Below are 19480 nucleotides of genomic sequence, written 5' to 3'. Positions count from 1 at the left end.
CCCCGCCCCCCGCGTGCGGCGCTCCGGCCGCCGGCGGGGCCATAGAGACGGCGTGGGAGCCGCGCTGCGCGCATGCGCAGTGCCCGCCGCGGGAGGGAGCCCGGGCCCTCCGGCAGCCGGGTGCCAGCCGGGTCCCAGCCGAGTCCCAGCGGTGTCACATCCCTGTCCCAGCCGAGTCCCAGGCCGAGTCCCAGCGGTGTCACATCCCTGTCCCAGCCGAGTCCCAGCCGTGTCACATCCCTGTCCCAGCCGAGTCCCAGCCGGGTCCCAGCCGGGTCCCAGCCGTGTCACATCCCTGTCCCAGCCGAGTCCCAGCCGGGTCCCAGCCGAGTCCCAGCCGAGTCCCAGCGGTGTCACATCCCTGTCCCAGCCGAGTCCCAGCCGTGTCACATCCCTGTCCCAGCCGAGTCCCAGCCGGGTCCCAGCCGAGTCCCAGCCGAGTCCCAGCCGTGTCACATCCCTGTCCCAGCCGAGTCCCAGCGGTGTCACATCCCTGTCCCAGCCGGGTCCCAGCCGGGTCCCAGCCGAGTCCCAGCCGTGTCACATCCCTGTCCCAGCCGAGTCCCAGCCGGGTCCCAGCCGAGTCCCAGCCGTGTCACATCCCTGTCCCAGCCGAGTCCCAGCCGGGTCCCAGCCGAGTCCCAGCGTGTCACATCCCTGTCCCAGCCGAGTCCCCAGCCGGTCCCAGCCGGGTCCCAGCCGAGTCCCAGCCGTGTCACATCCCTGTCCCAGCCGAGTCCCAGCGGTTGTCACATCCCTGTCCCAGCCGAGTCCCAGCCGGGTCCCAGCCGAGTCCCAGCCGTGTCACATCCCTGTCCCAGCCGAGTCCCAGCCGAGTCCCAGCGGTGTCACATCCCTGTCCCAGCCGAGTCCCAGCCGAGTCCCAGCGGTGTCACATCCCTGTCCCAGCCGTGTCACACCCGTGTCACACCCGTGTCCCAGCCGAGTCCCAGCCGAGTCCCACCCGTGTCCCACCCGTGTCACACCTGTGTCACACCCGTGTCCCAGCCGTGTCACACCCATGTCCCACCCGTGTCACACCCATGTCCCAGCCGTGTCCCAGCTGTATCCCAGCCGTGTCCCTTCCATGTCCCACCCGTGTCCCACACGTATCCCAGCTGTATCCCACCCGTGTCACACACCTGTCACACACCTGCCACCTCTGTCCCTCCATCCCTCCATCCCACCTCCATCCCTCCATCCCACCTCCATCCCTCCATCATGCCATCCCCTCCATCATCTCCATCGTGCCTCTGTCACTCTGTCACACCTCCATCACCTCTGGCACCTTTTCACGCCTTCCATTCCCTTCATCCCCTCCATCCCATCCCCTGCTCCATTCCTCCATCATGCCTCCATCACTTGTCGCACCTCCATCCCCTCTGTCAGTTTTCCATCCCCTCCATCAGCTCCACCCTCTTCGTTCCCTCCATGCCCTCCCAATCCCCTGTGCCACACCTCCACATCACCCCCATCACCCCCATCTCCTCCCCCCCTCCCTCCAGCCCACCGTCGGACACACGGACACGTCCAGCTCCCGCTTTCTCCCGGGCTCCGTGAGCACCGGGCTGTTTCGCTCATCGCCGGGAGGATCCGTGTGCCGCTGACCTTCCCGAGGCTGGGAATACGGGCTGGGCTGCGGACACCAATTAAAAATGGAATAATTCCGATGGCAGCCGCTAGAAATAACCTGGAGGTGAGCAAGGTCCTCTGCTCCATGGCCCTTTCCACGCCACAACACCAAAATTAACAATAACTCCATGCTCTGGCAGCACTGGAAAGCCTGGAGGGCTGATCCCTGCAGGGATGCCACGTAGGGATGAGCAGACTCCAACTTTCCGTATACTCCCTCGTTATTTCTGTGAGAATTTGATGTTTATTGCCTTTTTTCGTTGGTTTTTTAAGGGAAGTTGTGCAAAGCTTTGGATTTAATTGTGCTGTGAGATGGGGATGAGTGAAGCAGGCGATGGATGGCATGAAACATCCCCCCACGGCTCGCTCCCTGGAAGGCTGGGTTTGACCTGTTGCTTCCATTTTTTCAGGGATAGAAAGCTACTCCTGGTTTTTAGTGAAGCCCTGAACTGATCCAGAGCTTGGCATCACCTTTCTGCCGATCCCAGCTGAGACTTTGCACGGGAGAAGGACCAGAATCAACTCCCCTTGGGACAAAAACTTCCCCCAATGCCACTGGTGTCACAGCCCTCTCATTTCCCACAGGAAAAACCCCAATCCAACACACCAAGGCAGATTTTTAAGGATGATAGGGAGGCGTAGGGTGTTTTTAACCCCCCCCCCGCCCAAAAAAAAAAATCATTTCCCAGTGGAATAAGACCAGAAAGAGACTTAAGAAATTTTCATCTAAGTATTTATTGGGTTAGAAATATTGTGTGGTTTCCATCCCAGCACACGGCTGCATTCCACACAGGCACAAACAGGCAGGAATTGCTGCTCCATTCACCTTCCCACTGGCTAAAGCTGAATGCAGCATAAGGCACCTCCTGCAGTCCTCAAACCCTTGTTCCCTTAACCGGTCTGGGTATAGAAATCTATTGCTTGATAAGGTAAAATAAAACAAACCCTGATATTAAAAAAGGCAGCAAATCCGCGGTTAGTCTGAAAGCCAGGAGTGTCCTGCTGTCCCCTGCCCCTTTTTCCCAGTCCTTTGATATTTTCCAGGAGGCTTCATGGTAGGGATGGATTTAAGGTCTCAGTTTGTGAGTGGCACTGCTGGTGGAATTTTGGGGCTTTTTTTATTGGTAGGAGCACCCAGGAGTTCATTCCATGAGTTTGCATTCAAGGAGTTGGGGTGTGTGGGTGCACCCAGCACGGGTCCCCTCGAGGTGGGCGCTGGTGCAGCCTCAAGAGCCCTTCCGAAGGCAGCGGGAAGGATCTGTTCCCCTTGGCACGAGGAGCTGGAGGCTTTGGAAAAGAGGCTCTGAGCCTGTGGGATAAGGCTGGGCAGGCAGGAGGAACCTGCAGCTTTATTTATGGTTGGATGGAGGGGGCTGCCCGTGGCGGATGGAGGACATCCTTCCAACATCCCCTGGATCTCTCCAAGAGACCTCTGGTGAGCATCCACGTGGGAAGGGGTGATGGAGCTGGCTTCGGGGACAGGAAGAACCCCACAAAGCCGACTTTATCCCTCCCAGCTCCCAGTCCCAGGAGAGGAACGAGCCTCCAGTGAAGCCACACGAGGCGGGGCTGTGCCTCAGCAAAAGCAAGGCCGAGTGTCCGGCTGCCAGGGCGATCCCCTCTGCCAGGATCGCTTCCTCAGCAGCTTACGGAGAGCTTTTCATGGGAAAACGCTGCTTGATCTGGAAGGACTCGCACTTCTTGTACTTCATGGTCAGTCCGTACTGGGGGGTGACGTCCACCTGCTCGCCGGGCCGCAGGCTGAAGTGCAGCTGCTGCAGCAGCGTGGTGAGGAAGAGGAAGATCTCCCAGCGGCCGATGGCCTCCCCGATGCAGCGCCTCTTGCCCAGGCCGAAGGACAGCACCTTCTCGCTCTCTGTCCGGCTCAGCTCTGTCCCCGCAGGGTTCAGGAACCGCTCGGGGTTGAAGGCTGAGGGGTCCTTCCAGAGGGTCCTGGGGCAGAGAGGAGACACTCCTGAGGGAGCTGTTTGGTCACAGGATCGCAGAATGGTTTGGGGACATAAAAGCTTGTCCAGTCCCACCCCCTGCCATGGGCAGGGACACCTTCCACTTCCACACGCTTCCAGGGATCCAGGGGTAGCCACAGCTGCTCTGGGCACCCTGTGCCAGGGCCTCCCCACCCTCACAGGGAGCAATTCCTTCCCAATATCCCATCTAACCGTGCCTTCTGCAGTGGGAAGCCATTCCTCCTTGTGCTGGTACTTATTGTCCCCAGTCCCTCTCCAGCTCTCTTGGAGCCCCTTTAGGCGCTGGAAGGAGCTCTGAGGCCTCCCCGGGTCCTGGCTCCAGAGCAGAGGGGCTCCAGCCCTCGGGCAGTGTGACAGTTCTGACCCCCTGCGATGGGGTCGGTGACAAAGCCTGTCCTTGCAGGGAGAAGCCATGCAGCGCTGCCCCACTCCATCATCCCAAACAGCCCTTGGCAAGCTCCCTCCCTGATCTGAAACGCCAAATCCATGTCAGACTCCATCAGCTCAGGCTATTGAAACCCCTGTTTCAGGCTCGGGCTGTGTTTGCCTGGGCAGGCACCGGAGGTGGATTTAATTCGGTGTACAACAGCCAGAGAAGCTGCAGCTTCAGCACAGGGGTCAGCCAGCAGCCCTTCAGAGAGCAGAAACCGAGACCAGAGGGTTTTCCCTTTTTGAATCCTCTCAGCAGAACTGCCCAACCTGTCCCAGATGGGCTGCTGGGAGGTGCCAGGCAGGATTTAACAGTGTCTGAGCTGGGAATTTCTGCTTGGATGTGTGGAATCCTCTCTGCCCCAAGGACAGCATTCCCACTCCATGCTCCTGCAGGAGCAGAAGGAATATTGGAAGCTTTCCAGCCTCTTGGGGTATTTGGATATGAATATCTTGAGCTTTGATCCAAATACCCCATCTGGGAATCACCTCCTGGACCAAGCCTTAACTTCCTTCCCCCTGGAATGTCTCTGCTGGGGAGCGGTGCAGGGGCAGGATGGGGCTCTGCTTTCCAGCCCCTCCCCGTCATTCCCAAAGCTTGTGACAACACGAGCCCATCGAGTGGAACAGGGTCACGTCACAACATTTTTCTCCCTTCAAAAGGGAACCAAGCAATTCCCATTGAGCACATCCAGAGCTGCCAGCTCGGATCACAGGACCTGCTTGGCAGCAGGATCGACTGATCCCTGACTATCCAGCAGCCTGAGCTTCCACATAAAGTGGGTAAGCCCTGCTATTGGGGAGCTGCTGAACCGGGGGCCAAGTCAAGCTGGACCAGCTCCATGCCCAGGAGAGCCAAGGCTGAGCTCAGCCTCAAACCCACACTGTTTTTGGTCCAACCTGCCTTTTCCTACGTGATCCAGTCATTTTTTGGCACAAGGATCAGCGTCATCTGAGTGCCAAGAGAACCCAGGGCAGCCCAGATGAGCAGGGGGGGTTGGAATACTCACTCATCGTGGTTCACTTGCCACTGGTTGATGAACACGCAGGTGTCCTTGGGGATGTAGTAGCCGTTCAGCACCGTGGCTTTTGTCGTGCTGAAGGAGACACGGGAGGAAAGGGACATTAGAGGAGACCACAGCTCCGTGACGAGTCGAAGCCTGGCGAGTCCTGCCAGGGTTTCATCTTCCAAGCCCTATTTGTGCCCTTAGGACTGGCTAGGAAATACCCCAGATTATATTCGGGAGATTAAATAGCCTTGGGTACACTTTCCTCCAGCAGAAAAATTCCAGTTTCATTTCACAGCTCATTCCAGAGGAGTTGTGATGTAGTTTCTGCCCAGGCAGGAAGAAATATAAAGCCAGGGGCATTCTGCCAGCAAAGATTTTTGGGGTGAAACCACCCTCAAAACAAAAGGGCAACAAGCTGGAATATTTCCCCCTCACAGGGATCGATTCCCTGCCAAAATGGCACCTCCCAGAAAACCACTCCAAAAAAACCCCCAAATAAGGTGTCAGCTGCTCCAGCCCGTACCTGTGTGGGATGGTGAAGGGCACGAAGGAGGAATGCCTGAACATCTCCAGGATAAAGGCTTCTGTGTAGGGCAGCGTGCCCCGGTCCGACAGCCGCGGCCGCCTCTCCCGCCCGATGGTCTGGTCTGGGGGAGGTGGAGAGCGGGAAGAGGGTCAGGATCAGGGCTGACCAGAGAGGTTTGGCCCTGTAGGAAGGTGGTTCATGGGCTCACCGAGCTCTTCCTGGATCCTCTTCTGGATGTCGGGGTACAAGGCAACGTACATGAGGCTCCAGGACAGGGCTGTGGCCACAGTGTCGAAGCCTGGACAGGCATGGACAAGGCATTTATTTACCACAAGAGGACAGGTGAGGGGGTATTTCAGATTCCACCACCCCAGATGTTTGTTCCCCCATCAGCTGCCGCCAGAAAGCTCCGGTCACTTCTCAGGAGGGCGCCCAACAGCAGCTTCACACACCCAAACGTGGCCAACGCCAGCAGCTCCATGTCCCCTCCCAGCCTCCAGCTGTGCCCTCAGAACCATTCCCACCTGCCCCAAAGAGGTCGTTGACGATGTGGATGATCTTCTCGTTGGAGAGCTGGACGTGGGCATCCTCCCCGACGCTCTTCTCCTGGCAGTGCCCGATCAGCGAGTCTGTGATGTCCCGGATGTGCTCCTGGGGAAGAGCCAGGAGCTCAGGGACACCACGGACACACAGGGGCGGGGAAACCTGCCCTAGATAGTGCTGGCTCGGGGGGAATAACCGCAGCTCGGAGCGCTCCAAGGGCCTTTACCGGGCCAGGCAGGGGGACTTGCAAACATCTCCACCCACATCCCAGAGCACCCAAGCCCTTACCTTATCAAAGCTGGTGTAATGCTCCTGCACAATTTTCTGCACAAAGGCGTTGAAGCGCCTGTTGATGTCCTTGAAGAGCTCCATGGTGCGGCTGGGGAGGTACCGGAGCAGGGGGATGAAGTCGGCGGGGTGGCCGCCCCCAGCCACCTCCCCAAATTCATTGCTGAGGTGCACCACGCTGAGCAGCTCCTGGTCGTCGTGCTCGTAGCGCTTGCCGAAGCACATGGCACAGATGACATTGGCCACTGACACCACCAGGTACTGGTTCAGGTCGAACCTCTTCTCCTCCTCCATCAGCTGCAGGAATTTGGTGACCAGGTACTCGGCCTCCTTGGACACGTGCTCCTCCAGCAGGCAGGTGGAGGACGAGGTGGGGCTGGGGGCGATGGAGAAGCTCTTCAGGGCGCTCTGGGCCAGCTTCCTGCGCGCTTTCCACACCTCCCCGGAGTCGGGGCTGAACGTCAGGCTCTGCCCGTTGGAGATGTAGTGGAAACTGGGCAGGTCCGGGCGGCCCATGAAGTCCTCTCCTTGCTTGACCAGGGCTTGCCTGATGGTGTCCAGCCCGCTGAGCACCAGCACGGGCCGCGTGCCGATCCGCACCTCCATCACGTCCCCGTACTGCCGGCTCAGCCGCGTCAGCGCCAGGTGCGTGTCCTTGCGCAGCTCCAGCAAGTTCCCCACCATGGGATACCCTCGGGGGCCCGGCGGCCTCTGCAGCCCCTTGGGCACGGGCTGCTGCTGCTGCAGCCGCTGGAGCAGCAGGAACACCAGGCAGAACGCGGCAGCCACCAGCAGCACCTCGCTGGCCGACACCGCACCGTGGCTCCCCGCCGCCAGCGACATCGCAGCCTTCAGCATCGCCGCCGGTGCTTTAGGGAGCCGCCCTAAAGGAGGCAAGCAGAGCGAGGGGAAGGGCCCGCATCAGCGAGGGGCTGCGTGCTCTGCGTGTTCCTGACAGCGGCACGGGCAGCGAGAGCCCTTGAGCAGCTCAGCGGCTGGAGCTGCCCCTGCAGCACCGGGGCTTTCCAGGGGCACAGCTGGAGACCTGAAGAGACTCCAAATACACCCACCCATCCCCTAAGGGGCTCATCAGCCCCCCAGAGGCTTAGTGACACCCCTTTCCCCGCAGCAGATCCTTAGACTGGCACGCAGAGCCCCTCAGGAATAAACCAAAGAGGCATTAGGAACTGGGGCAGGTGTCTGGGCTGAGACACTTGGAGCAGCGACAGCGCAGGACAGGACAGCAGCAGAGCTGGGCTTCGCTTCTGATCCACACTTGCCACACTTTTCTGCACTTTGGAAAACTCCTTGAGCTAAAAAGCAGGCTTTTTGCTAGCCAGGACTGGGAGGAATAGGTCCCCCAACTTTTTCTATGCGTGCCAGGGAAGAAAAGGTGATCTCTTAACCCCAGGACCTCTCTTTTCTCCTCAAAGTCTTTTCCGGAGTGCATGACTAGAGGAGAGCTGATCCTGATTCGAGACACCGAGCCACCACTCGCCAGCAAGCTGAACACAGCAGTGCCAGGAATCGTCCCAAAGATCGACGGCTGTGAGAAATAACCCCGGCTGCAGCGGGGACCAGAGGGATGGGTGCTCCCCGCTCCCAGCTCTGTCAGGAACCAGGGGATCATAGAGTCCCTCAAGTTGGAAGGGACTCATAAGGATCATCGGGTCCAACTCCCAGCTCCTCACAGCACTAAATCCTTCAGAAAACCCCGAGCAGGGGTGGGAGGAGGTTGGCTGCCAAATCCCACATCCCCTTGGGTCTGGCGGGGTGCCACAGCCCCCCCACAGGACACCCCTGGGGGGAGGATTCTGGGGGGCTGTTGGGACCTTGCCCCGCAGTGGCTGAAGCCCAGCTGGAACCCTTTCCCAGCGCTCAGCAGCGGGAAGACCCATGAGGGGAGAATTACCCCCGGCACCCCGCAGAAGCCACCTTCCAACAGGTAAGGGAAGGATGCTGCTGCTCGGAAAGGGGGTGGGGCCCTCGGCGGTGCCCTGGGGGAGCTGGAAGTGCCCCCCGGCCCCTGTCCGCGTCCGGTACTCACCTCGGCTCGGCTCGGCTCGGCTCGGCGCGGCTCGGCTCGGCGCGGCGCGGCGGGAGGGCCCGATCCCGCGGCAGGTGCCCGCTCCCCGCGGCTCCTGCTTTATATGCATCGCCCCGCGCGCTGATTGGCCCGGCCGCCTCCCGTCACGTGACCCACGACTCCCCAAGAACACCCCGGACCCCCCCCCAGACCCGGTCCCCCCCTTCCCCGGGGCTCCCCCCACGCGTGGGCTGCGGGACCCCCGCTCCCCGCGCATCCCCGAGGGGAGGCTGCGAGGCGGGCGCGGCGAGGCTTAGGGAGGGAGGGAGGGAGGGGGGGTCCCGAGAGGTCGTGGCGTGGGGTGCGGGGGTGGGGGGGTGGTATCGGTGCCGCCCGTGGGTTCCAGCCCGGGGCGGGCATCGCGTGCGAAGCGGGCGGGATGTTTGGGTAAACCCGCACCGCCCCGGTCACTCCAGTCACGCTACCGGCAGGATCTTAAAGGCGCCGGTCCCGCGCCCCGCTGCTCCCCAGGACCCCCCCGGGGGGTGCCCCGGCTGCCCTGCTCCCCCCCAGCCACAGAGGGTTCCATACACCCCCAGCCGCGCCCCCTCGCCCCGGTGCCCGCAGCCCCGGGACATCCGCGGTGTCCGGAGCCGTGGGGACAGCGGGAGCGTGGGAAAAGCGTCCCGGGGCGCGCGGTGCCGGGCAGGAGGGGGGGACCGGGGCATGCAGCCCCCGCGGGGCTCCGCGTACACGCGGGGATGAGCGTGGACCAGCCGCCGCGGGGCCGAAGCCATCGCACAGCTCCGCGGGGGCTTTGGCCATCCCGCCGCCGGTGCGCCCGGTAAAGCAGAGCGGGGGCCACCGGCTCCGAGCGTGTCCCCCCACCTCACGCTGCGGGACCACCCCACAGACTCCATAGGGTCCCCGTGGGGACGTGAGCGGCGGGGCAGCCCCGGGGGTCACGGTCCTGGCTGCCCCGGCCCGGTTAAAGATTGTCCAGGTTCGCGTGAGAAGCCGCCGTGCCCTCTGTCACCTCTGTTCCCTGGGGACAGGGCGACCCGAGGGGCGAGGTGGGGCTGGGATGGGGCAGAGGGTGCAGCCGAAGGGACGGGGGGCACGTCGGGGGCGTGATGTTCGGTGCCCAAATGGGGGCTCAGGCAGAGTTTGCAGCCCCCAACCTCGGTCCCCACGGGGTGACAGGCCAGGTCCTGCCCTTCAAGGAGGACAAGGGGAACCAGCTCGCTCCCAAATCCTGCCCCCCTCCGTCCGCATCGTTGCTCCCAGCCCAGCTGCCGCGAGGCGGGAGATAGGCCAGGGGGTCCCGCCCCGCCGGGGGGTCTCAGAGGTGACATTAGGGACATCGCGTGCGAAGGGGCTCCGGCCAGACCCGGGAGGGCCGCCCCGGTCACTCGCAGTCACGCTATGGGTGTGGGGGGGGGAAATGGTTTTTAAAGGACCAGGGCGGTGGCCTCACGTCCAGGAGCCTGGCCCGGGGTCAAGGCGGCGCCGGAGCAGCTCAGGATCAGCTCAGGATCAGTTTCCCCCCCGGCTGGCTGGGTGCTGAGGAGGCTGTGAGGGGTCCCCAGCCCCGGGGACATCGTCGGGGTTAAGAGGGGTGCCCTCTGCCACAGGATGCGGCATGACCCGCAAGAGGACAGCAGTGCCCCTGTCATTTGTGTCCCCTCGACAGGACACAGTCATCCCAGCCCTTACCAGCCGCGAGTGGGATAGAGGGAAGTGCAAAGCGAGGAGGTGCCAGTCGTGCCACCTGAAACGTCCCCTCGCAGCCCAAGGCCACACTGACCCGTGCCCCACGCTGCAGGGCTGACCACAAATGTCACAAACGTGCCCCACGGCTCGGGACACGCGTCAGGGTGTCCCTAAACCCCGGCCGGGGATGTCTCTGGCACCGAGGCACCTCGTAGGACGCGCGTGGGCACGCTGTGTGCTTGTGCCAGTGTCCCCACGTCCCTCCGGCGCCGGTGCGAGCGCCCGCCCGCTGTCCCTGCGCACGGACAGGCTGCACACGCGCCTTGCACGCACGGAGCCGCATCCGTGTGCGGGGACGCGCTCCGGGATGCCCGCACCCTCCGTGTCCCCCACAGGTCCGTGTCCCTCGTGCGCGGGCACCGTCACCCTCCCGCTGCCGCCTGTCCTTGCACGCACAGCCTGGCACGGATGGTGGCCCGCGGACGGGAGCGCAAGACCCATCCGGGGCAGGGGGCCGGCAGCGTCCCCGCGGCTGCTCCCAGGCGGCTCCAGGGATCCGCGGGCTCGGCGAGGGGCGGCAGCCGGGGTGAGGGGGTGTTTTTGGGGTGTGAGGCTGCCTGGCACGCAAGGCAGCCGCTCTTAACGCTGTTCCCATCAGGAGGCACCCTGCCCTCGCAGGGCTTGGCAGCCACCGAGGAGCCGGGGAGGGCTGGGAAGGGGAGAAGGAGGGGCAGGTGGGTCCTGGGGAACCTCGCCGGGACCCTCCCCAGCTTCTCCAGAGCTTTGGGATATGATGGATGGGGAGTCGGTGGGTTCAGCATCAGCACAAGGGCCACCAAGGTCTGAAATGCTGCTGGGGGACTCACCCAGCCCCTCCACCCCCAACCCCATGGATCAGGGTAGATCCACGGGGATGGGAGACGCTGGCTGGATCCAGCTTGCCAGGCAAGCCCTGCTCCTGCAGCCTGCCTCCCCAAAAGCGTTCCCAAGGGAGGGCTGCGGCGTTCCTGGGAGTTATCAGCAGGAATATGAGCAGCGGAGGTTTTGTAACTGTTCCTGACAAACATTAATGAACGGCGTCATTGCTATTAACGAGCCCGATTAGACCAGATGTTGAAAGCCTTTATTAAATATTAGCTCAGCTTTTACCTGGGCCAAATTCCCACTGGAATTTTCAGAGATTGAGTGCAACTTCGGGCCAAACCCCAAAAGCTTTGGCTCATTCCTGCTCATCCCAGCTGCACTTGCCAAACTCCCCTGAATTTTGCCCTGGCAAGAGCCACAGCCCTGCTGGCTCGAGCATTTCCCCATCGGGTGTCACCCAGTGCTTTCGGGGGGATGAACCGCCCCAGCCTTGCCCCGTGCTGCCCCTTCACCTCTCCTATCTGCCGGGCTCACCTCCTCCCCTCTGCCCCGCCACTCCTCCTCCTCGCTGCCTGTTTGCCCCGGAGGAGCCGGGGGAAGCGAGCCAGCTGCCTTCTCACGCAAACCTGGGCAATCGTTAACCTGGCCCTGGCTCTGCCCCCGGCCCGGATGATCCTGCTGCCACCGCTACCGGGACGTGGGAGCTGCCGGATGATTCCCCAGGGATGGATGGGGAGGGCTGGGGATGCCTTGCTGCAAACGCCTCCCCTCGCTCACAGCCTGCAGCTCCCAGCACCTCCAGAGTGGCCATGGAGGTGACAGCCCTCTCAGGCTGCTGGGAACAGTCTGGCCAGCCCAGAAAAGTTTTTTGGGGAAATGCTGGCACCCACATTCCATAGGGATGTGATGCTGAGAGCATGTCCTACATCCTCCCCAAGGCAGGGCTTAGGGACCCCCTTCTTCCGCCCTGTCCTAGGGACCCCCTTCTGCCTCCCCACTGCAGGCTCTAGGGCCCTGGGCAGGAGGAGAAGTCACCATTCATGCCCCAGAGCCTGTTGGAGAGGAGAAAGGCTCCTCCCTGGCTTCTTGGGCAGGCTCCAGCCAGGCTCGGCCCCATTTGTTAATGGGTAGCTATTCCCAAGGGCTTCTGGAGCCCCTCTGGAGATAAATACCCAGCGGTGCAGTGAGGGGAGAGCTTGGAGAGTCGTGGACTTCCAGGTGACAGAAGAAGGACCAGGCAGAGGAGAATGAGGTGACAGGACAAGAAGGCTCAGGAGACAGAGGAGAATCCCCCCTGCTCCCAGCGCCAGGCACTCTCTGCCAATCTGTGCTGGGAGCCCTGGGCAGTGAAACCAACCCAAGGACCTGCAGGTAGGAGACAGCCTGTGTGTGGTGGGGGGGTAGAACACGGATACAGGACCGGGAAGGCCATGTCTGGGTCTCCCTGCTCACCCAGTGAGCTGTGTGCTCTCACAGAGCAGCCCTGCGGCACCCCTGCTCCCCGTGTCCCCCAGGACTCGTGGCTGGCAGGTCCATCCTCGTGGCTGTGACTCCTCATGGGTTTGGTAGTCCTGGAACCACATTCACAGAGGAGCCGCTGTTCCTCTCCTCCTGCTTCCCTGGGATTTGCTGAGCTGCAGTTTTCCATGCCTTGATCCACAAGACAAGGGCAGGAGCCACGGCTGCGCCACTGGGGGCTTGGGTCTTCTGTGGGGAGAGGGGTGTCACTGAAGGCCCAGGGAGTCGATGAGCCCCTTAGGGGATGGGTGGGTGTATTTGGAGTCTCTTCAGGTCTCCAGCTGTGCCCCTGGAAAGCCCCGGTGCTGCAGGGGCAGCTCCAGCCGCTGAGCTGCTCAAGGGCTCTCGCTGCCCGTGCCGCTGTCAGGAACACGCAGAGCACGCAGCCCCTCGCTGATGCGGGCCCTTCCCCTCGCTCTGCTTGCCTCCTTTAGGGCGGCTCCCTAAAGCACCGGCGGCGATGCTGAAGGCTGCGATGTCGCTGGCGGCGGGGAGCCACGGTGCGGTGTCGGCCAGCGAGGTGCTGCTGGTGGCTGCCGCGTTCTGCCTGGTGTTCCTGCTGCTCCAGCGGCTGCAGCAGCAGCAGCCCGTGCCCAAGGGGCTGCAGAGGCCGCCGGGCCCCCGAGGGTATCCCATGGTGGGGAACTTGCTGGAGCTGCGCAAGGACACGCACCTGGCGCTGACGCGGCTGAGCCGGCAGTACGGGGACGTGATGGAGGTGCGGATCGGCACGCGGCCCGTGCTGGTGCTCAGCGGGCTGGACACCATCAGGCAAGCCCTGGTCAAGCAAGGAGAGGACTTCATGGGCCGCCCGGACCTCTACAGCTTCCGCTTTGTCACGGATGGGCAGAGCCTGACGTTCAGCCCCGACTCCGGGGAGGTGTGGAAAGCGCGCAGGAAGCTGGCCCAGAGCGCCCTGAAGAGCTTCTCCATCGCCCCCAGCCCCACCTCGTCCTCCACCTGCCTGCTGGAGGAGCACGTGTCCAAGGAGGCCGAGTACCTGGTCACCAAATTCCTGCAGCTGATGGAGGAGGAGAAGAGGTTTGACCCCCACCGGTACCTGATGGTGTCAGTGGCCAATGTCATCTGTGCCATGTGCTTCGGCAAGCGCTACGAGCACGACGACCAGGAGCTGCTCAGCCTGGTGAATTCAGCTCAGGACTTCACTGATGTGGCTGCTGCTGGCAACCCCGCTGACTTCATCCCCCTGCTCCAGTACCTCCCCAGCTGCAGCATGAAATTGTTTATAGACTTCAACAGGTACTTGCTCAGCTTCCTGCAGAAGAGGGTCAAGGAGCACTACGAGACCTACGACGAGGTAAGGGCTTGCAGGTCCCTCACCTGCACCAAGGTGCGTCCCTGCTCTCCTCCCGTCTCTATCAGCAGGTGTTTTTGTTCTCGCAGCCAAGCAGCAATGGCCATTGTCTCTCCCCAGTCCTCCTTCTCACAGAATCATGGAATATTGTACAGTCATGGGATTTCCTAAGCTGGAAGGGGCTCCAGGATCATTGAGTCTAGCTCCTGGCCCTGCACAGACACCTCAGCAATCGCACCCTGTGCCTCAGAGCATTGTCCAAACGCTCCTGGAGCTCTGGCAGCCTTGGGGCTGTGCCCATTCCCTGGGGAGCCTGTTCAGTGCCCAGCCACACTCTGGGGGAAGAACCTTTCCCTGGTGTCCAACCTGAACCTCCCCTGACTCAGTTTCATGAGCCTCTCAGCTTCTCCTGCATTCCCTGTGTGATGTAGCCAGTCCAGTGGTTGAACATCTGCTCTGTGCTCAGGTTCCTCGGAGAACTCTCTCCTTGTTTCCATGGGGGCCACGGGAGCTGAGGGACTCCCCCAGCACCGGGTGGGGCTGCTCAGGAACCCCCACCCACTCCTCTGCCAGTCCTGCTGCCATGACCTTGTCTCCCCTTCCTCTCAGAACAACATCCGGGACATCACCGACTCCCTCATTCAGCAGTGCCTGGACAAAAAAGTGGAAACGAATGCGGCCACGCAGATCCCTAAGAAGAAGATTGTCAACCTCGTGAATGACCTCTTTGGAGCAGGTATCCTTTCCACCTTTCCTCAGCTGTGGCAGACGCTCTCAGGTTTTCTCTGGCTCCTCCTGTCTGAGCCTTCCTTTTCCAACACCTGGCAGCTGGTGTGGGTCTAAGCACTCGCTCTCCTGCTCACTGGACCTTCCGGGGATACCTCTAGAGACCAGTCTGGGACATCAGCTCTGGGAAAAGTGAAGGGCGAGGGTTATAGCTCAGCCAAGCCTCACAGGCCAGGGTTCCTGGCTGAGGGAGATGTCTGTGGGCTGATTCACCTTGCTGTGGAAATTCCCCCAATTCTGGAGGAGTTGCACAAACCTGACACAACCCAGCAGCAAGACTGGTTGAGAGAGCAGGGTATTTTACCCAAGTTTTCTGTGGCAGAATAAAGCCCCAAGCCTCGCTGCATGTCCGGGATGTCCCCTGCCTCCTCAGCCTCTCCAGACTGCCCCGTGTGATGGTCAGCCCGTGGGCCAGGGTGGACGTTGCACTGAGCTCACCCACACCCTGTCCTCTTTGCCCAGGCTTCGACACTGTGACCACAGCCCTGTCCTGGAGCCTCATGTATCTCGTGACGGACCCCAGCATCCAGAAGAGGATCCAGGAAGAGCTCGGTGAGCCCATGAACCACCTTCCTACAGGGCCAAACCTCTCTGGTCAGCCCTGATCCTGACCCTCTTCCCGCTCTCCACCTCCCCCAGACCAGACCATCGGGCGGGAGAGGCGGCCACGGCTGTCGGACCGGGGCACGCTGCCCTACACAGAAGCCTTTATCCTGGAGATGTTCAGGCATTCCTCCTTCGTGCCCTTCGCCATCCCACACAGGTACGGGCTGGGCTGGCAGAGCTGCTCCAGGGACGAGGTGGCCTTGAGGCACCTTGTTATGGCTCGTGGAGGACTCAAAACCACCCCCGTGGGTCACACCCTTCCCTCAGCAGCATCAGGAGCAGCCTGACAGTCCCCTGAGGATGCAGGAGAACCTTTGGCCTTGCCCAGCTCTCTGTCTTTTCTCTCCCCAGCACGACCCAGGACACGGTGTTGAACGGGTTCTACATCCCAAAGGGTCGCTGCGTGTTCATCAACCAGTGGCAAGTGAACCACGACGAGTAAGTCCCTTGTGAGGCACCACCCCTCCTGCGGTGACAAGCAGGTCCCTTCCTGCAGTCACAAACAGGTCCCTTCCCGCACAATTCTCTTCCTGGGCAGGAGTGGGGTCAGCCTGCCTGCAGAGAAAAGGCAGCAAACAGAGGGCCCTGTTAAATTCAGGGATGCTCTTCCCGCCAGTTCCCTCCTTCCAGTGTCCCCCCTACACCCATGACCAGGAGAAACCATCTCAACACCTGATGGTTTCCCTTCCAGGAAGCTTTGGAAAGACCCAGAAACCTTCAATCCTGAGCGTTTCCTCAGTGCTGATGGGACCAAGGTGAACAAAGAGGACGGGGAGAAGGTGCTGATGTTCGGGCTGGGGAAGAGGAAGTGCATCGGGGAGACCATCGCCAGGTGGCAGGTGTTCCTCTTCCTGGCCACCCTGCTCCAACAGCTGGAATTCAGCGTCTGTGAGGGCACCGAGGTGGACATGACCCCGCTCTATGGCCTGGCCCTGAAGCACAAGAGGTGTGAGCACTTCCAGGTCAGGCAGCGCTTTCCTGTGAAGAGCAGGAGCTGAGCGGTGGGAGCAGACATCTCCAGGGTGTCCTTGCGGCAGAGCTGGGTCTGGAACAAATTTGTGGGGCTGATGTAATAAACTGAAACCATCGGGACTCCTGTTTTATCTGCTTCGTTTTGTAGCAATTCTTGCCTTTTTTGTTTCCCGGTGTTCCTAGTGTTGGATATTCCATTAAATGTTGGCCATTCCACCACATCTAGTCTCAGACTGTACCCTTTCAGAACAGCTCTCGGGCAGGTGAAGGACAGCCAACCCAGGCCGTAACCCCACAGCCCCCATCAGTGTGTCAGAATCACAGAATCACAGAATTCTTCAGGTTGGAAAAGGCTTTAACATCATCAAGCCCAGCACTGCCAAGGCCACCACTAACCCGTGTCCCCACGTGCCACATCCACATGTTTTAACACCCCCAGGGATGGTGACTCCACCACTGACTGCCTTTAGGGTGAAGAAATTTCCCCAATATCCAAAACCTCCCTAGGTGGAACCTGAGCCTTCAACCACCTCCTTCACCACGGTCAGTGCTGGTCCTGAAGGACACAAGGAAGGACATGTGAAGGACACCAGGAAGGACACCTTCAGCCCTTGCTGCTGAGAAAGCCAAGCTGCTGCTCTTCCGGGCTGGAACAAAGGTGTTTTCATGGCAGGAGGAGAATGAGAACAGGAATTGCTCCAGCTCAAACCCAAGAGTTTACATTGGCCGCCAGTCAGCCCATGCCAGCAGAGGCAGATGCCTCCTTCTCTGCAGCTTGCACACAGAGCCACCCAGCCAGCCAGCCCGGCAGCGATGGCACGGGAATGAGCACAGCCCCCGGCACAGCACGCTCTGCTCCTGAACCCATATCCCAGGGAGGATTCTGCCCCCCAGCCCCAGACCCCGAGCAGTGCGGCTCCAACCAGAGATGTCCGAATGCCGATCACTCATCGCACGTTGCACAAAAGCTTCCCAGAAGAGACAGAAATTAAAGCGTGGTGGGGATGGGAATGGGGAAGTCGATTGCCCAAGACTTCAGGGAGATTCCGGCTTGTCCAGACCCGCTAAACCAGCCTGGGGGAAAAGGATTGGCTTTGTCTGTCCAGGTCCTGCTTTAGGACAACTCACGAGGTTCACCAGCCAAATAACAGCTCCACCAACTACAAAAAGGACACAGAGCAATGCAACAGAGTCACAAATCCACTTCCCACAAGGGACATCCCAAAGCCAGCATTCACCTGCTGCAGGGGAAACCGGACCATCCCCTGGAGGTGGATCTCAGTGCCTCACTTGGTGGCTCAGGGGAGCAGTGGGACTGCCAGGGACTCCTCGGTGCCACGCTGTCCCCGTGGGGTGGACTTGGCCCGGCGACTCCGCTGCAGCAGGGACACGCGATGCTGGGCCCGCTGTGGGACCACAGGCCTCGTTTGCTGCAGCCATTGCGTGACTCCCTTGCCCTGCAGGCTGGCTGGGCGTGCTGATAAGGCTGCAATAAGCAGGAGCAGATATAAAGGACAGCAGGAATTTTTTTCCCCCTTTGGAGATGAGAGTTTTATAGCCCCGGGGCAGATAAGCAGCTTAATATTAACATTAGTGGGGTGGAACAGCCTCTTGCTGGTGGAAGGTCTCCCCAGGATCCATTCATCAAGGGCTGAAGTCACCCCTGTGTCAGGATGGAGCAGGGGAAGGGAAGAGGCTGGAGGGGAGAGGAATGGGCAGGCGCTTTTCCTTCCCCTCTCCTCATGGGGTCGGAGGCAGAGCAGCCACTTTGTAACTCCCCATCTACATTCAGCACCTCTCCCTCTCTTGATGCTGATGGAGCCATCCCACGGAGCTGTGGAAGACCTTTCCAGGCCTTTTGCAAAGGCAGGAGGGACCCCTGAGCCCTCGGTCTGGTGTCCCTGCATACTCACCTCTCCTTGGACATCCCGTCCAGCAGTCCAGACCCCACGTGAGGCCCCAGTTTTCCTGCTGGAGTCCATAAAATCATAGAATAGAATCTGAGCTGGAAAGGACCCCAAGGATCATCGAGTCCAGCTCCCAGCCCTGCACAGACACCCCAACAATCCCACCCTGTGCCTCAGAGCATTGTCCAAACGCTCCTGGAGCTCTGGCAGCCTGGAGAGCCTGTTCAGTGCCCAGCCACCCTCTGGGGGAAGAACCTTTCTTTGATATCCCACCTGAACCTCCCCTTTTCACCATCACAGCCGTGAAAGCCTCAGTAGCTCACAGTGGGTAAGAGGCTCCAGTTCCCCTATCTTTGCTGCCCCTAATGACCTTCCTCAATTAAGCCCTCCAATTACACCCCGGGCAGTCTGCGAGCTGGAATTTCGTTACTGGAATGGGGCGGTGATAAGCCAGGGGAGCTTTGATCACTCCATGGCCAATTGCTGCTAAGGTCGGTTTTGAATGAGTCATGAGGCCAGCCATGGCAGCAGGGCTGCAGCTCCCCTTCCAAAGCGGGGCAACGCTGCCAGCACCCTCATTCCTGCAGGACGAGGTCTGGGCACACACACACCTCTCCCCCTAGCTGAGACACCCCGGCTGCTGGCATCTCCTCGCTCGGAAAGTCAGTCCCCAGCCCCAGAACGGGCCAGAACGATCATTTGTGTCTCTTCCTCATGGCTGGAAGAGAGGAGTTGCACTAATATTTAATGGCCCTCCTGATTGAAAGTGAATCTGATTTCTAATTGCGTTCCTTTGGCTGTTTGAGGTCTGTTATCAGGAGCCATCTCCCCATGGATGTGTGTCTCACTTTTGCTGGTTGTCCCCAGCACTGGTGACAGAAGGAAACCCCCCAACACCATCTTTCTCTTTGCATCCCCACTGGGCTCTGCCATGCCTTGAACTCCACGCTGGTTTCTGCCTTTTTGAGGAAAAAAAAATTTCCGCTCAGCCTCCATGAGCTGGTGGGACCTTCCCCGGGCGAAGTGGTGAGGACCTTCCCTCTGCGGTGGGTGAGGAAGATGCTGGTTCTCCAATCCATGCTGGTTGAACCTGTGGAAGCAACTGAGCTTGACCTGAAGGAGCTGGGCACATTAAACCTGGCACATGGCTCTGCTCCAGTGGGGCTCCCAAATCAGTGTGAACCCTTTTTCCTCCTCCCTCCTCCCGGCCCTCACATTTGGGCCGGTTGATTGCCCTGTGCCTTTGGAGGTACAAGGTACCTGTGAATCACAGGGTGAGGATGGAGTTTGTCCCCAGGCTGACAAGGGAACTGCAGAGATGCGGAGATAGCTCCTCCCTGCACGCAAAGCCCTGCTC

The 19480-nt window shown here is 60.7% G+C and overlaps 2 protein-coding genes across 2 annotated transcripts; one reads left to right on the top strand and one right to left on the bottom strand.

Annotated features, from left to right (window-relative positions):
* Positions 1-2949: 2949 nt before the first annotated feature.
* Positions 2950-8587, bottom strand: LOC104697434 (cytochrome P450 1A4). Its single transcript, XM_039558015.1, has 7 exons — positions 8464-8587; positions 6417-7300; positions 6110-6236; positions 5794-5883; positions 5583-5706; positions 5060-5146; positions 2950-3585 (listed from the first exon to the last, which is right to left on the bottom strand). The coding sequence occupies exons 1-7, from the start codon at positions 8570-8572 to the stop codon at positions 3279-3281; spliced, it is 1728 nt and encodes a 575-aa protein (XP_039413949.1). The 5' UTR covers positions 8573-8587; the 3' UTR covers positions 2950-3278.
* A 3617-nt stretch (positions 8588-12204) lies between these two features.
* Positions 12205-16437, top strand: LOC104697435 (cytochrome P450 1A5-like). The gene is made up of 7 exons (XM_010412291.4): positions 12205-12390; positions 12972-13855; positions 14462-14588; positions 15101-15190; positions 15278-15401; positions 15596-15682; positions 15936-16437. Exons 2-7 carry the CDS (start codon positions 12998-13000, stop codon positions 16240-16242), a joined length of 1593 nt encoding a protein of 530 aa, XP_010410593.4. The 5' UTR covers positions 12205-12390; positions 12972-12997; the 3' UTR covers positions 16243-16437.
* The last annotated feature ends 3043 nt before the right edge of the window (positions 16438-19480 follow it).

This window comes from Corvus cornix, chromosome 10, assembly GCF_000738735.6.
Source record: "Corvus cornix cornix isolate S_Up_H32 chromosome 10, ASM73873v5, whole genome shotgun sequence".
Classification (NCBI taxonomy): domain Eukaryota; kingdom Metazoa; phylum Chordata; class Aves; order Passeriformes; family Corvidae; genus Corvus; species Corvus cornix.
Note: the sequence above shows the minus strand (reverse complement) of the source record. Positions and strands in the feature narration are given on the sequence as shown.

Excerpts from the sequence above, each read along its gene's own strand:
- LOC104697435 (XM_010412291.4), top strand. The coding sequence starts at position 12,998 with ATGCTGAAGGCTGCGATGTCGCTGGCGGCGGGGAGCCACGGTGCGGTG. Across the intron at positions 13,856-14,461 it reads ACTACGAGACCTACGACGAG|AACAACATCCGGGACATCAC; the intron begins GTAAGGGCTTGC and ends CCTTCCTCTCAG. Across the intron at positions 15,402-15,595 it reads CCCTTCGCCATCCCACACAG|CACGACCCAGGACACGGTGT; the intron begins GTACGGGCTGGG and ends TTCTCTCCCCAG.
- LOC104697434 (XM_039558015.1), bottom strand. The coding sequence starts at position 8,572 with ATGCATATAAAGCAGGAGCCGCGGGGAGCGGGCACCTGCCGCGGGATC. Across the intron at positions 6,237-6,416 it reads ATTACACCAGCTTTGATAAG|GAGCACATCCGGGACATCAC; the intron begins GTAAGGGCTTGG and ends GCTCTTCCCCAG. Across the intron at positions 5,884-6,109 it reads CAACGACCTCTTTGGGGCAG|GCTTCGACACTGTGGCCACA; the intron begins GTGGGAATGGTT and ends ATGCCTGTCCAG.